The 15,750-nt window shown below is 45.3% G+C and overlaps 1 protein-coding gene across 1 annotated transcript in view; it reads right to left on the reverse strand.

The window, feature by feature from the left end:
• Nucleotides 1-10,064: 10,064 nt before the first annotated feature.
• The window catches only part of LOC144143474 (ras-related and estrogen-regulated growth inhibitor-like), a 44,347-nt gene continuing 38,661 nt past the window's right edge, over nt 10,065-15,750 (reverse strand). Inside the window, exon 5 of the mRNA XM_077675222.1 lies at nt 10,065-12,518. Coding sequence (XP_077531348.1) covers nt 12,279-12,518 — 240 coding nt within the window. The 3' untranslated portion in view covers nt 10,065-12,278. The remainder of the gene's footprint in view (nt 12,519-15,750) is intronic.

A 15,750-nucleotide genomic window follows, 5' to 3' on the forward strand; every position in this document is an offset into this window, starting at 1 on the left:
TAGATGGGCAGATGAGATCAAGAAGTTTGCAGAGATAAATTGGTCACAGTTGGCACAGGACCAGGGGAATTGGAGAATAATGAGAGAGGCCTTTGCCCTGCAGTGGGCGTAGACAGGCTGGTGATGAAGACAAATACAAGTTTATTTGATTCGAAAGATTTCGTGTTTTATCGTGCCCCAGCGCTTGTCCGGATGTGAACGATGCTTTATTCATTGAGAAATTAAGTTAAAATTTTGATTTTCCCACTAAATTGTGCGTTTTCGTGGTCTGCAATGACATCACAGGAGCCGACCTCTCTGCAGCCGATTGGGAAGCCTTGTTTACCGGTTATTGAACCTAGATGGCACCACCATACAGTTGCAAGCCATTTTCTGCCTTTGGTTTGTTTTTGACCGCATTTAAACCGGGCTTGTTTTTGTTCAGGGAGAAAAGAATCGTTTCGTGAAACATAGTGCTCGCTTGACAGATATGGTCGCATAAGACACCGTTGCTTGCGTCAATCAGCCAGTGTCGTCAAGCCTCGCAGTCCTGTGCAGCTACACCAAGCATAATGCGCACAGTACCAACAGCAGTACGCATCGGTACTTCTGTGTGCTTTCATAACTTCCACTGTTTGTCCGCCCATTATTACTACTTTAAAAAGAATGTGCACTAAAATTAAGCGCAAATAGCTCGTTCACCAAGCTTATAAGCTCTGCCTAATTTGCGTTTGCTTTTGCCGGCCTCCACCAATCCCAGAGCCGGCTGGTATGACATCATAGGTTCTGTTGTGGAAAATGAGCTAGTGAGTCGCATGGCCATTCTTTTTTTTCCTAATTACATAGCTTTTTGAGCGAAGTTTATGTAAAGTGGTGTCAGTATGATTCTAACGAGGCAATCGTTTGAATGAACCAAACTTGTGTTTTCTCTTCATGGCTCCTTTAAGGCAGCCATCCACAAAAATCCCAGCCTGAACAGTAGACAGAAGTTTCATTACCTTTGGTCGCTGCTGCATCCATTGCCAGACTGCAACCGATGTTACCCAGACGCCGTGGAAATTCTATTGCGACACTTTGGTGACACGCCGGATTGTACAGGAACATCTGGTAGAGCTTCGATCGCTCCCTTCAGTGGTGTCATCGAATAATGTTGGCGGGCTCCAGCGAATGCTGGACCATGTGCAGTGTCACGTGCGTGGTCTGGCAGCCCTGAAGGTTTCTTCACACGTACTTTACGATGATGACAAGTGTGCTTCTGACATTTTAAGCAAACACTACATCGCAGTGGGTGGCTAAGGCGTTGTGCAACTGAGCCCAAGGACGTGGGTTTGATTCCTGGCCGCGGCAGCCGCTTTTCTAATGGAGGCAAAATGCAAAAATGCCTGTGTTCAAGATTTTAGTGTGTGTTAAAGATCCCCAGGTGGTCAAAATTAATCCAGAGCCTTCCACTGCTGTGTGCCTCATCGCCTGTGTAGCGTTGGCTCGTTAAACCCCATAATCAGGTCGCGTGGGTTTGTCGTATGCGGCAACAGTGTTGTTTTCGAATAAAGTTGCATAGATTACATAAAGCGTCACTGTAGTTTGGTTCCGTCAGACGTAAATTTTCTTACTTGACCTTTAATTGAACGTAACTTCCATTTACATTTACTTATTTATACATTTGTTTACAACACTGCTGGCCCTTGCAGGTTTCAGCAGGGGTAAAAGGTGAACAATACACGTACGTCCTCATAAAAAACAAATCTAGCTGTCCTTCAAAGTTTTCAGAGGATTTGCATCTTGTGAACATTTTGGGAGAAAGAATTTCAATGCCCCATTGTACAAGAAACAAAATTTTTATCAATTTGTGGTGCATACGACTGAACGAATGGATTCAATTTCTGGTTCTGTCAGATGGGAGTAATTCTTTACTGTAAATGTCAGGTTACATCAGACGTAACTTGAAGCATATGAATAAGGTTACATCGGACATAATTTTAACTTTTCATATTGGGTTACATCAAATACATCCGGCTAAATTTTTTGCATGGCATGTGTTTTAAAGTCAGCTTCTTCTGAAACAAACAAGCCATACAAAAAAGCCCGACAAACTAAAGCGCATGTATATTTATAAGTAACTTTAGCCATAACACACTGTTTCTCAATATGGCATGGGTCTACATATTTAATCGAGTTGGTAAATACATGGAAAATATATAGCTGTCATTCAGCAATATTCTGGTTTGCCTTGACAGGATGCATTGCCGATGATCAAAAACCAAGGCTAGCATTCTAATTGTGTGACACTCGGTTCTTAGCTAGGCTGAAGACAGCTTTTTTTTACTTCTACTTTTCTATGGTTTAATAGTTAATTTCAGTGTCTGTCAACATCCTCAAGGCCTGCAGGACAGCACCACTTCTTGTACATGAGTTTGGCTTAAAGCATTTGAAAGAAGTGGTTTATCCAATTTTTTTTAATGAAGAAAGGAAGTCAAGGAGATAACAAAAAAGAAAAGGACTCTCACTTCCAAAGACATGCTATCACGCTTCAATGCATAATGGGAAGAATGTACAAAAACTGAAAGATGTCATGCAGGAACATCAAAATGTATGCGCTCACTTGTGACGGTGGGCCATGTGGAAGAATATTTACATAAGCAGTGTGCATAGTACCACTAATGCGTCCTGCCGGTGACAAGATATGGGGCAGAAACGGCGGCTTGCTTTAAGAACCAGAAAGAAAACTAATGTTGCCTCAATATGCCATGAAATGAAGAACGTTGGGAATAATGCTTAGGGTCAGGAAAAGAGCGGCTTTGGATGGGGAAACAAATTCGCGTGTAGGATAGTATGTATAGTTAAAGTTACCTAAGAAAAAGTCGACTTGGGCTGGCCGTGTAATAAGATGAAATGACAACCAGTATTACCAAGGTACCTCGATGGAGAGGCGAAGTAAAAAAATCTGGGTGCAAAGAACGGACTGGGGTGGCTCAGGACAGGAGCTGTTGGAGGTTAATGGGAGAGGCCTTCCCCCTGCAGTGGACCTAAATAGGCTATTGGTAATTGATGTTGAGTATATGTGCACTTGCGTGTTTTTCCAGATGGGATGTACTAGAAAAGCAGCGTCAAGAACTGGCGACAGTCTCAAATTCAGAGCCAAACATGACGTAAAAATATCGAGTCATGTGCAACCTTCCCGTCGCAAAGCAAAAGGTAGATTTGATGCTGCAAAAAATTGCTACCAATGCATTTGAACAGTGACAATGAACCTACACTGCACTCTTTCAATGGCATTACTTTTAGACAGATGCTCAATTTGACACGACAGACTACATGTAAAATTGGCTTGGTTGTGCCTATTAAAGGCTGGCTTTCAGTTTTTAGTGCCTATTGTTGCACCTAAATTTTCGTTTTAGTTCTGAAAAGTTTGCTTGGCAAGTGTCAAATGTTTGATCTTGCTTAGAGCTTTTCAATTTCATTTTTGTAAACAAAGCAACGTCACCGATAAAAAATTTACCACAAGGCTGAATTTTGCCTGTCAACTTTCTTTAGAGGGACATTAAAAGCTAAATATTTTACTTGAACTGTTGGAACTGAAGTTTTAATTCTGCTTTGCGACCGATGACGCTTTGTTTGCAGGGAATTAAAAAAATCGTGCAGCACTTGCTTCATTTCCCTCCCATCTTGCATGGTGCAGCAGAATGTGTATGAACTGCCATGTAGTTCTTGGTAAAACTTAAGCAGGTTTGGCCCCTTTTACAGAAACTGTGTGAACGATCACAGTTAAAGGCAAAGCTGATGCCTAACTTAGTTGCCTATTTGCTGGTTGTAGTACACTACAGTTGAGCGAAAGATGTTTCATGTACTATACTTGGTCGTTATGATTTAGGGCACCCATAAAGTCAAGGCACTTGTACACAGCCATTGTGAGTGCATGTGTCGGCTTTCACTTCCACTAAAATGGTACGTTCCAATCAGTTATTCCACCGATGCATGGCTATAAGCATTACTAGTCTTTTATTGTGGTAATATTTGGCACGGAATATACAGCAAGCATTTCACACCCTGCAAGTTCTTCAACAGAGAAAATAGAGCAAAGGCAAACCATCTGTATCCACCAGGTAAGAAATGCTGTACACAATGGCTCTGGTGATTGTCATCATTTAGCAGAAAATGGGACATGAAATTGAGAGCAATAAGTTACACTTTGTTGCAACTGGTTTAGAATATCGCTGCTTCATATTTATGGTACATTAAAAAATTCTTGTAAACTGTGTACTTCAAAGCACCTTAATTGTATTTGCAGAGAGAAGGATGTTCACAGCATTTATGTTTGTAAATGCATTTACGTTTGCAAACTCCATTGGCATTACATTTCACCGAGCATCAAAAAAGAAAAGCACTGCACTTTCACTGCATAAATATACAGATGCACTAAAAAAATGTTTGGTCATCCAAATAACCTCACTGCACCAGCTCCGTAATCACTAAGCGTTGCACAACTACAAGCTACGAGAAAGAACTGTATGGAACCCATCAGAGAGGAGGTTTGGAGGACACAAGTTTTTGTGCTAGCAGGAGCCAGTGCAGCCATGAATTTTGTGGAGAGCTCTACAGCTGGAGTATTGTATTGCTGCCTGAAATGCAGTGCCACACAATTATTGTTTACTAGTCACTCTTGTCCACGCTCTAATGGCTACGAAATTGAAAAGAAATGAAGGGAATTATGCGCAAAAAATTGCTTGTATTCAAGCACATTCTTTGGATATAAACAGAACAATGTAACAGTGCTGGTTAGTAAAACAAGTGGAGTTTAAAAATTTTACATGCAACATAAAAAACAATGACAGAACTTCTCTTCTGAACAGAGAAACTTTTGCTAGAAACTAAGCAACAGTACCAATTTGTCCAAAGGTGTACTCGCCTTTCTATTACTACTTGAAAGATTTTAGAGGGCAGCACTTGAATGCATTTTTTTTATTACTCGCGCTAACGAACTTCGGTTACCCATTCAACCCGTCGAGCCCGTGCAATTGTCTCGCCATAATCGCTGGCATTGCGCAAGCTGAGTGAGTACAGCAGGCATAAACAAATTCACACTAACATAACGGCGAAACTGCAGACTGTTTGTTAATCTTGACATGAGTTGTTCAACCAGTGTAAATCTAGTACGCTTGCTTAGCCCGAGATGAAAATCCTGGTTTCATTCTTTCAGCGCGCATACAAGAACATGTAGTTCCCCTCCGCCTTGATCACTACAAAACCCAAGATAAACGGCAATGCGTTTGGACATACGAAACATGTTAACTCATCTTAATGCGTAAATAATAATAATAAAAAAAAGTCACATCACGTCACGTAGAAAATTCCCTGGCAGTGATACGGGCAATCGCAGGCTTCAAAAAGTTTGGCTGGGGATCTCACACCATCCTTCAGCATCGGACAATGGTAAGTATTCTGAAGCACAATGCGCAATTTTTTGAAGTCACCACCACCCACCCAACCCAGCGGGCGGTTCTGGGGTTGCACGCACAGAACCGGAAGGATTTGTTGCACAGCTGGCACACACCATGGCAGCTGTCACCAGCTGGCACACAGCATTTTGAATCGGCTATAGCGTGATTGCGCAATGGATGCTAGCGTGGATTCAAAAATTTTTCGGTGCTTAACAAAATCATCGCAAAAGCACATATATTCCCGATGAACAGTTTAGAAGCTCTACAGGCGAATTTCAAAATGTATTTGGGACAGCTCCGCTGCTGCTACTGCCACTGCACAGCGTGCAGCGGATGTGACGGCTGTGTGGCCTCGACGTCAGAGACATCAGAGGCCCCAAAGGCCACGCCCCTGTTGGAAAGTAGACGAAACAGAATAGCGCGTTTCGGTTCGTCTACTTTTCCAAAAGCAGACTGTTCCAAGAGCAGACGGCCGCCCCATTTTTTGTTATTCGCTTATCACACTGCCTGCCATACTCGAAATTTTAAAGACCGGGCACGTGGCGCCAACAGAAACCAGAGTAATCAGCGTTGCCAAACGCAAAGTTCGTTCAGCGCAAGGTTCGTTCAGCAACGCTGACTACTCTCTTTTCAGTTGGCGCCACGTGCCCGGTCTTGAAGAAAAATTTCGAGTATGGCAGGCAGTGTGATTAGCTAATAACAAAAATCGGGGGCAGCCGTCTCCTCTCGGAACAGCCTAGCAGACAACGGCAGCAGCGGCCTTTGCTTAGTGCGCATGCGGCTACCCTCGCCGAGTTTGCCGTATCACTCCATCATGAGGCGCTGATCGACCGAACGGTCGACGCTCCGGTGCTATTGGTAAAAAATTGGGTGGGTGTACAATTGGATAGATTTTAAGTATTCAGAGAACTGCAGTCCAAGGGCTATCAGGCACAAAGCTAATCACTTTCAGCTAACATAAAATAAAGTTGTTTTTGCGAGACTGGTTGCTTCACAAAATTCACACCCTTATGCACCAAACCAGTACTTTGCAATGGAGAGCTCCAGTCTAGGCATGCTCAGAGAACATGTACAGGTGCAGTCAAAAGTAATTGGAGCACGGGAGCTGTGGCCGAACCGCATCGGAGCGCCGTGTAGGTGCACCGGCGGTAAACGAAAGGAGCAGAACACGCATGCGCGCCTGCCGACGGTGATAGCCCATCTATACTTCTCAACCCACTTCTTTTAACGCGGCTTCGAGCAAATTATTCGCAGCATACTGGTCTCAGCGATGCCGCTGATAGCATACCCACCTAAACATATTAGAAAAGAAAAATTGTCATTTCAGACCCTAGCGATTACGACGCTTCTCCAGCAACTCGCGGGCGCTGAAAGTGTGTGAGTGACGCTGCCAGATACCACCTCTGCTATCAGCGCCATCGCCGAGACCAGTATGCTGCGAATAATTCACTCGAAGCCGCGTTAAAAGAAATGGGTTGAGAAGTATAGATGGGCTCTCACCGTCGGCAGGCGCGCATGCGTGTTCTGCTCCTTTCGTTTACCGCCGGTGCAGCTACACGGCGCTCCGATGCGGTTCGGCCACAGCTCCCGTGCTCCAATTACTTCTGACGGCACCTGTAACTATGCAGTGGTACCCAATTATTTGATATGCATCAAAATTTTTTGTGCATGCCTCAACAAGTCTTTGGCTGTATGCTAGGGGCACATGGTGGACACTGTAAGAACTGATGTGAAAATTGTGAAAACGGTATCGGATGAGCAGCATTTAAGGGGTCATTTCAGCAGTTCTTTTCACTAAAAAATTCGATGACGAGAAGTGTAACAGTGTTAATGTGTCAGCATTCTTTGGCAAGTCGGCCCTTAATGAAAAAAAGGGCAGTACGTAATACATGCTATGTAAACACATAATCAGGCAAATTAACATGCGTAATTATGATAGACTCGTACCTTCAGACCCGATAGGAATAAAAAGCGTGACGTAATGCACTAATTGGGCATTTAAAAAAGGCTTTGGAACCCCACATTTTGTTGTCACACTGCTTATATTTCCCCTTATTAGATGTCTTTCTAGCAATGCGTTTGTGCTTAGTGAAGCCGGTTTTACAGGGCTGGATTTAAATAGCTCAATTGGTATTTGTTTGCTAACGCATGAGACAAATACAGAGAAACTTAGTGGGTTAGCCTACATACAGGAAGCGCCGATAAATATTAGACAATACAGGTCCACTGTTGACATGTCGACCTTTTGGGTACAGCTTGAAGCACATCGGCAATGAAAGCAATACAGCTGTTCGTCATCTAGAACAGTCAACGTCACGCACGGCACCTGCCCACTGAATGCCTCTATCCCACAAAAAAAAGAAGCGTTCACAAAAGATAACAATGCTGCGCACCACTTTTTCAGGAATTACGAAGCACAGCACGATATTTGGCTTTCCACAACTGCCGGTAAGAGGCTCACCCACCAACAGTTGCTTGACAGAGCTGGCACACTACATTCCAATTCCCGGACAGAAAGCAGGCAGCTTACCAGCAGTCAAATTACATGCCTGAAGCACCAGAAACTGGAACGACACAGCGGTTCCCACCGCAGGCATGCCACCGCAGCCGAAAGCCTCGTAGCACGCATGTTAACGCAAGCCGCAGTTTCGCCAAAAGCTACTAATACATTGTTATTAGAAACTTCACGCAATTTAAAAAGGAAACAAAAGCACATGCTTGCAGAGCGGATACACGAACACAGTGCCACTCTGCCTTGGTCGGTAGGAAAACCATAAGGTAAGCGGCGATGCGTTTGGGCATACGAAACATGCTCGCTCAGGCGTCGAGCACACCGTGAGGCGTAGATAAAAATAAAAAAAAGAAACGAACACATCAAGTCACGCAGTAAATCCTCTGACGATGAAATGGAAGATCGCAGGTTCGGAAAGTTGGGCCGGGAATCTCGCACGGTTTCGCAGCAACAACGGCTTATGAAGCACACGGCGCACTTTCATCATAGTCACCACCACCCACCTAACCCAGCGAGGGGTTATGTGGTAGCACAGCTCAGCGAAACTTTACGGCGCAGCAGCTACAGCGTAGCACAGCTTGTTAATCGCACACAGTGCGCGACATTTTTCTTCGCTCAGCGGATCGGCTAGACTAGAGCGTGACTTCGCAATGGATGCGGGCGTGGATTCGAAAATTTTTCGGTGCCTAACGTAATCATCTCAAAAGCGCATATGTTCTCGTTTACAGTTTAGGAGTTCTACAGGTAAATCGTCAAATTTATTTGGGGCAGATGCTGCCACTGCAAAGCGTGCAGCGGATGTGACGGCGGCGCGCCGTCGACGTCAGAGGCGTCAGCGGCCCCGAAGGCCACGCCCCCGTTGGAAAGTAGACGAAACGTAATAGCGCGGCCCGGTCGGTGAATATTGTGGGACTCTGTCTCTCGTATGCATCGAACTGTCTTTCTTTCAGTTAACTGCTCTACCTCGAATATTCATTGTTAAAGCTCTTTATTGTACATTTTGTATTTGATCTGTTTCCCGCATTTGTATTCGTTCTAAGTTGTCTCTCGCGATCGTTACATGTCCTCGTTCTTGTGCAGTGTTTTGCCTGTTCCAATATAAGTCTTTCTCTTGATTCGTTCAAGGCTCTGACTCACTGTTTTCGCTCTCGTCGGCGAGAGCCTCACATCGGACGACCACCCCCTTCGTCACCTGTGCCCTGTAGACTCGGTGGGGTCGTTTGCTCGCTTGAGTCGGCATATCTTCTCACAGCACAGGCAATTAAGGAATCGGTGACACCCCCCAAGGTGCAGCATCAGTTGCCCCCGCTCGCTTTTTGACTGTTCCTCAGTCCGAATGCTCCACTTATGCTTGCTTATTTTCCCGCTTACACTGGCCCCCAGAAACTGTCAAGAGTGTTCATTTCGACTCCAAGGGTCCCAAAAAGGGGGGGTGGGGGGACGTTTTTGATTGTCTTTCTTTAGCGAATGTAAGTGGACACAACCAAGAAATGTGTACGCCTGCCACCGCTGGACGCATTTTACGTGAGAACTCTGTCCCTGCGAGTTGATGTTCAAACATAAATCCTGTGGAAAGGTATATTTCTCTCAAATTATTATGTGAGCATTTAATTTTTTGCTGGTCTCTGTGCAATCATGTCATGCAAAGCAAGTTAGTGAGAAATATATGTTAGAGAGGAAACGCTGGTGGGACACCCTGCATAAAGAATTTTGAAGAATGTTATTCAGTGTGGTTTGTTCTAGATACAAAATGCCAGATTTAAATTTTCCTTGCTTTCAATGTGAAAGCAATGGTGAAAATCAAACCCAAAAATGGTGAATGGTGAAGTATTTTTGGCGAAAACCAAAAACACTTATCGAGCACACTAAAACGCACATGCAGCCCAGTAATGCGGGTTAATCTTGATATTTAGAATCTGGAAAAGCTTCCATTCACGGAAAGAAAACCATGGTTCAAAGCAGTAAGTCTTTTCACCACTTTTCACCAGACTGTGTGTGGTCCATCTGTACCGATCGACATTTGCAACGAAAGGAGCAGATGCGCCGCAACTTTTTGGCCTTCTTTCTTCTCCGCTCCTCTACATATATGAGTGACGGCAAACATCATTATACTGATTTTTAAACGAGAATGCTTTCTTTCCTCATTAAACACATTTTTCTACGAAGTAAAAGTTTGCGATGCTATTTGGTATCATTGTTATTAGGAGAAAGTTTTTTTAATGAACCAATCTCATATTTTTTCTCCGTGGCTCCTGCAGCATAGCACATCAGCGACAGCGCACTACATATATTTTATACAAGCTGTCTTGTGGGATTATTTTGTGTGAGTTTGTTGTTGTTGACTGGGTGAAGTGCATAGCACGGCCGTTTGTTTGTCAGGTGTAAAAGTAAGGGTGAAATTGCTGCTTTAATAGAAATAAAGATGGCCGGAACAAGAGTATTCTGCTGTGTTTATTAACGAAATTTGGGCGTATACACAGAAGAAACGTCGTCAGAAAACGTAATTTTGCGTCCAAAATAGTATTCTCCGGTCTTTCTTCCCAAATGTATTGTCTGGTCCTCAGGTCAGGTATACTTTTCTACTCCGGGAAAAGTCGAGGCTGCCGCAGCCATATCTTTGTTGAAGTAGAAATAGCTAAATTAAAAGGACAGGCAAGTGATATTTGTCGAATGCATGTCCTCTAGATCATACGAAAGCCAGCGTTCTGATGAGCTAGAGGACATGCAAGAAATTTCCTCAAGGATTTTTTTTTAATAAACAGGCGGAAATAATTTTAATTTTGCACTAGACTTTGTGAAGTTTGAAAGGTGGCGCCGGCTGGTGTCAAAACGTGACCACTACCTTACGTGCCCACAAAACCCCGTCGGTTTCAATAAGCACTTTAAAAACCGCATAAAGGAATCAGAAAGACCGCGCATTATTGTTGTCTTGGTAGGGCATAAGCTTTGAAGCACCTCTTCTCATCTCACGTACAGTTAAAAGTATGTTGCCGCACGGCTCACTGCCACGATTGCCAGCATTCCTTGTGGCGGGCTACGTATGTCTGGTAGATCTAACAATTCTGATTTCAAATGTTCTATGGCGCTATCATCAAAACCGTTTCTGGTTAAAGTGTTTTAAGTGATGCCCTTTCATCTTCAATAGCGAAAATATACTCGACAAAAATCGGTTTTCTGTCCCTTTAAAAGAGAAAACCGTTTTTTCAATGCACTGCTGTGGTAATGGATAAAACATTTGGAATAAAGCGATTCGTTGCAACGAGGGCTTACTGAATTATCAGGGCGCCAGCGTTATGGGGCTACAACATGACCCGCATACGAATAGGCTTACACATACAAAGCTTATAGCAAACTAGCATTTTACAACACCACGCAGAGATAAAATTTTCGGAAATCAGTCTCCATTGGCTGCCGACGAAGAGGAAAAGTAATCTCTGCGGATAGAACACCAGTTGGAGCAGTGAGACAAGATCAGGAAAAATCTATAAGTGTCTTAATGGCATCCTTAAGCTACCAGTTACCGATGCGCGCCTGCTGGATAACTTTGTCGCAGTATCTTGATGGGAAACTCCAGCTTTCGTTCCGATGTCACATCACACGATGCATTGCAAATAAACCTGCATCACACAGTGTTCAACCATTAGGATATGGATATGCCGTCGTTACGCATACTTTTTGTGGTCGCAGCACCAGATATATGTGCTCTACAACAAATTGGCCTGTAGTGTGCGCACAGCCATCTCAGCAACTTACGGCTCCTCTGCACTTCTAACGTGTCTTCAGCGGCTGCACCCTGATCCCATACTGACTCATCCTATATTGATTTGACCATGATTAAAGCACCAACAGGAGAGTCACGGGTCAAGATCGAGTTGGTTGCGAGATTTCGTACCCATCGCTTCTGGAAGTTCTGCGTTGGAGGCGACGTTCTAAAAATATAATCATGTTTCACTGTGGATGATGCCAATCGAGGACGCCAAAATTACGTTTCCGTAGGAAAGGAATGACATCCGATACGCGTTGATGCGCCAGGAAGTGAGGCCTCCTGGGCAGGCAAATTATGAAACAGTAAGAGCCACAGCCCCAGCATTCGCATTTTTGCTGGAACCATTGGGCCTCTTCGATTATCACTCCCGGATTGTCCGCGAACTGCCCGGGACACGATGCGGCGCTCGATTTTCCCCATGTATTTCTATAGAACTTTCCTTCCGAAGGCAGTCCGACGACTGCCTTCGGAATGTCACACGCCAGGGAATTGGGTTGTCCCCAAACATATACCACCTGTGGCTTCTACTGTTTCATTACGAGCTCCCCGGAACAGATGCCATTGGTCTTGGTGCTGACATCCACCGTCACTTGGTCAGCAGCCGGGCCTTGTAAGGTCTTCTCGCGCCTTCGGTTGGTGGCGTCAACTGGCGGGCGCTGAAGATGGGGCAGAGCCGCCTTCGCGCCTTTAGTGTCCTGGCCTTGCGCGCGAGGTCCAGGAAGGGCCGGGCGACTTCTTCGTACTCTCCGGTGGCCGCCGTTTCGTACACTTCGCAATTCCACCGCTCGGCGAGCTCCGCGAGCTCGTGCGAGCTCACCGCCCGTGCCTGCGCCAAAGGGCAAAGCAAGCCAGACAGTATTTTAGCCATTTATAATGCAGTAAACAAAATCTAACGCTGATGGAGGCGAAAAGCAAAAACATCCGTGTGTACGAAATTTCGGCGCACGTAAAACATCCCCAGGTCGTGAAAATTAATCCGCAGCCCTCCACTAAGGCGCGCCTCATCACCTGCGTTGCGTCGGCGCGTTAAACCCTACAATCAGACGATCAAATCTAACGCAATAAAAATTCTCCCATCCGTTCCCATACGCACGAAGCCAGATCTCCCTATCGCCAGATCCGTGCCTTCTCGGCACATGGTGTAACTTGTTCATCTCGCAACCACTATCCCTTTCGGCCCTGGTGGTGATCAATTGACGCCATCACCTAAAAGTTCCTCTTGCGCATAGAGAACGAAACCAAAACTGCTGGTTTTCTTGGGAATTGTTCTCCAATGATGCCTATGCTGCGATAGATATCACTTTTGTTTCCTTTTGGTGGAGCTGGACGCTACAAAGAAGAAGAAGCTCTGGTGAAGGCGAAATTGCGACACTAAGGCTGAAAAAAAAAATGACTGCTCGAGTTTTATTCCCAAGCTTCTAAATCTGTAAATACGCGCACTACGACGCTCACTTTTTGTTTGTAGGATCATGGTTTAGCAACAGGTTTAGCAAAATATGCGAAAGCGATGTCTCTGCTCAGCATAAAAATCTTAATTGACAAATGTTCTAATTCATTGCCTCATTAATGAATGTGTCATTATTTGCACGCCCAACTGTATTCTTTGTTCGTGGGCTGATGGGACCCTAAATTTTAGGAAAACACAAAGAAAACATTGTTTTGCTTGAAATAAGAAAAATCAGGGTTGAAAAGGCTAGACTTGCATTCCGCAGCCGGCATTGCCAGCCTTGGCTACACCCGTGCATCTCCTCCTGTATTCTTTCAACGCCAAACGCATCGCCCTATTTACAATGCTGGCCTGGAACAAGTGCTGTGATGAACTTAACTTCCAAACTCTGTGTATGTGCTTGAACACTTGTGTGCATTACCTCGTTATTTATTTATTTATTTATTCATTTATTCATCTATTTATTTATTTATTTATTTATTTATTTATTTATTTATTTATTTATTTATTTATTTATTTATTTATTTATTTCAGTTCACAGACTCTCATGTTTTCGTTCCCTCATATGGCGTAGCATGCTAAGCGATATGGCTCGGCTAACCTCGCTTTTACCATTAAATGCATTCTCTCTCTCTCTCTCTATTTACAATGGAAGTGAGCGGGACGCCTAATTCGCCACATGTCGTAAGGTGGGGCCCCGAGATTAACCGGAATCCTCGGTCGTGTCCAAGATCGCAATTGAATTCGAGATCGGCTTGTCCCTGGTTGAAAAGGCAACCGATGTTTGACACCGTTAAAGTAGCCACGCCCTGGCCAGCAATAGGAACTTCGGCGCCACGGCCGAGCCCGTTTTTCTTACGTTGCTACCTTCAACCACACTTCGCCCCAATATTAACCGGTCACGTGGCTAAATCACTGGGAAGGCTAGCAATTCGGGAAGAGTGGCCGCAGAAGAAGAAAAGGCCGGTTGGGGCTGATGCGTTTGGCATGGAAAAATACGCGGACGTGATCCGTGTCATGTCCGCGTAGAGAACTTTAGGCTTAACGTCGCGGCAGATATTTCACCGTCGCTTGCTATAGTAGCGCGGATGGCGGTCCCATGCACAATTTTACCCACTCTGTTACGCCCCTTCAGCCATGTGTAACTATATTTTCGCCATGAATTTCGTTCTGGCGAGCGGCGACCAACTATAACCGCACCTGCCTGCGTCGTTCCCATTCGCGCCGTCTGCAGCCAATCCACTCATGGGCTCTGCGGACTAGTTCGGATATTGCACGCTTACAATATTTTTGCAGACAGGAAGCTTTTATATTTGATACAAACGGTGCGAGAGAATTTTCCAGCACACTTTAAAACTGACATGTAATTATTCGTAAAAACTGCAGCTCATGTGGTTTCGTGTAATGGCAACCACTCTCTAGAACTTTGTACAAGCCCATCTAAAATACGAAACTGCATCATTGCTAAGTCTTCAAAAGAACGTTTTAGAGCAATTCCGACGTCGTTTGTACTCTGCCGCCAACGTTGCTGGAAATAGTCAGGTTCGGCGATATCCATCTCCCTGTAGCATTGTTAACTCGTATCCCAAACGTGCGGGGAACGACGCGAACCAACACCACGACCATTGTCACAGAATCACAAGAGGCATGCCGCAGCTTCATGTCGGGATGGGTGTCACCCGTGACGCTACGCATCCTGAAAAGCTAGACGCCGGACAGGAAGGTCGCAATTGTGTGGACACCGGCGCACTTTTTTATGAGAGGCAGCGAACACGCCCATCTCATGGCCAGAGATCTCGCCCACCAGGCCGCGGAGGAGACACCGGAACCCACGCCACTCAGAACCTTCCACGAAATTACCCAACACTACAGGCTCAGTAGAAGAGCATTCCCGGCACCACACCCACAGCTCTCAAGGAACCAAGAAACCACACCCAGACTAATACAGACAAATACGTTTCCACATCCAGTCAGGATGCATCTGTTATTTCCCACACAATTCGACGCACAATGTAAATTCTGTACTAAACCAGGAACTCTACGACACATAATATGCATATGACACACTCCCATGGGAGTGTGTCAAGAACCCGGACCTGCCAGCCCCTTTTCCTTCCCCTACCCCAGAGCAGTGGGAGATACTGCTGTCCAGCTCCCTCCCTCAAGATCAACTTCTGCTGGTCGAGAGGGCCAGTCGAGCAGGGACGGCAAATGGTTACCTGAAATCAGGAACCATCCCCCCCCCCCCCCCCTAAACTTAGCTCAATAAACAAGTTTTGTCTCTCTCTTTCCGCGCACGCGCTTTTTTCCTCTCCAAAACCGGCCCGGTGGTCTTGATGCACGTTGCTGACCGCTCCCAAGCAGTAGAGAGTTTTAGCAGTCCGTCTGTTCCGTCGTTTACCCAGTTGCCGTGTTGACCGGGACCTGACTGCGCCTGCACGCGCGGAAGGGCGAGGAGGCGCACCCCACCATGACTAATGCACGGGCATGGCGAGGGCTGACCCACGGAACTAATCCCTTCTACCGCGACGAATTCACAAGTGCCCAGACGGGTCCCGGTCAACACGGTAACCACGTACGACACGGAACATACGGAGTGCTAAAACGAAAA

This window comes from Haemaphysalis longicornis, unplaced genomic scaffold (assembly GCF_048455015.1).
Source record: "Haemaphysalis longicornis isolate Haplotype H1 unplaced genomic scaffold, Haemaphysalis longicornis Haplotype H1 scaffold_6, whole genome shotgun sequence".
Classification (NCBI taxonomy): Eukaryota; Metazoa; Arthropoda; class Arachnida; order Ixodida; family Ixodidae; genus Haemaphysalis; species Haemaphysalis longicornis.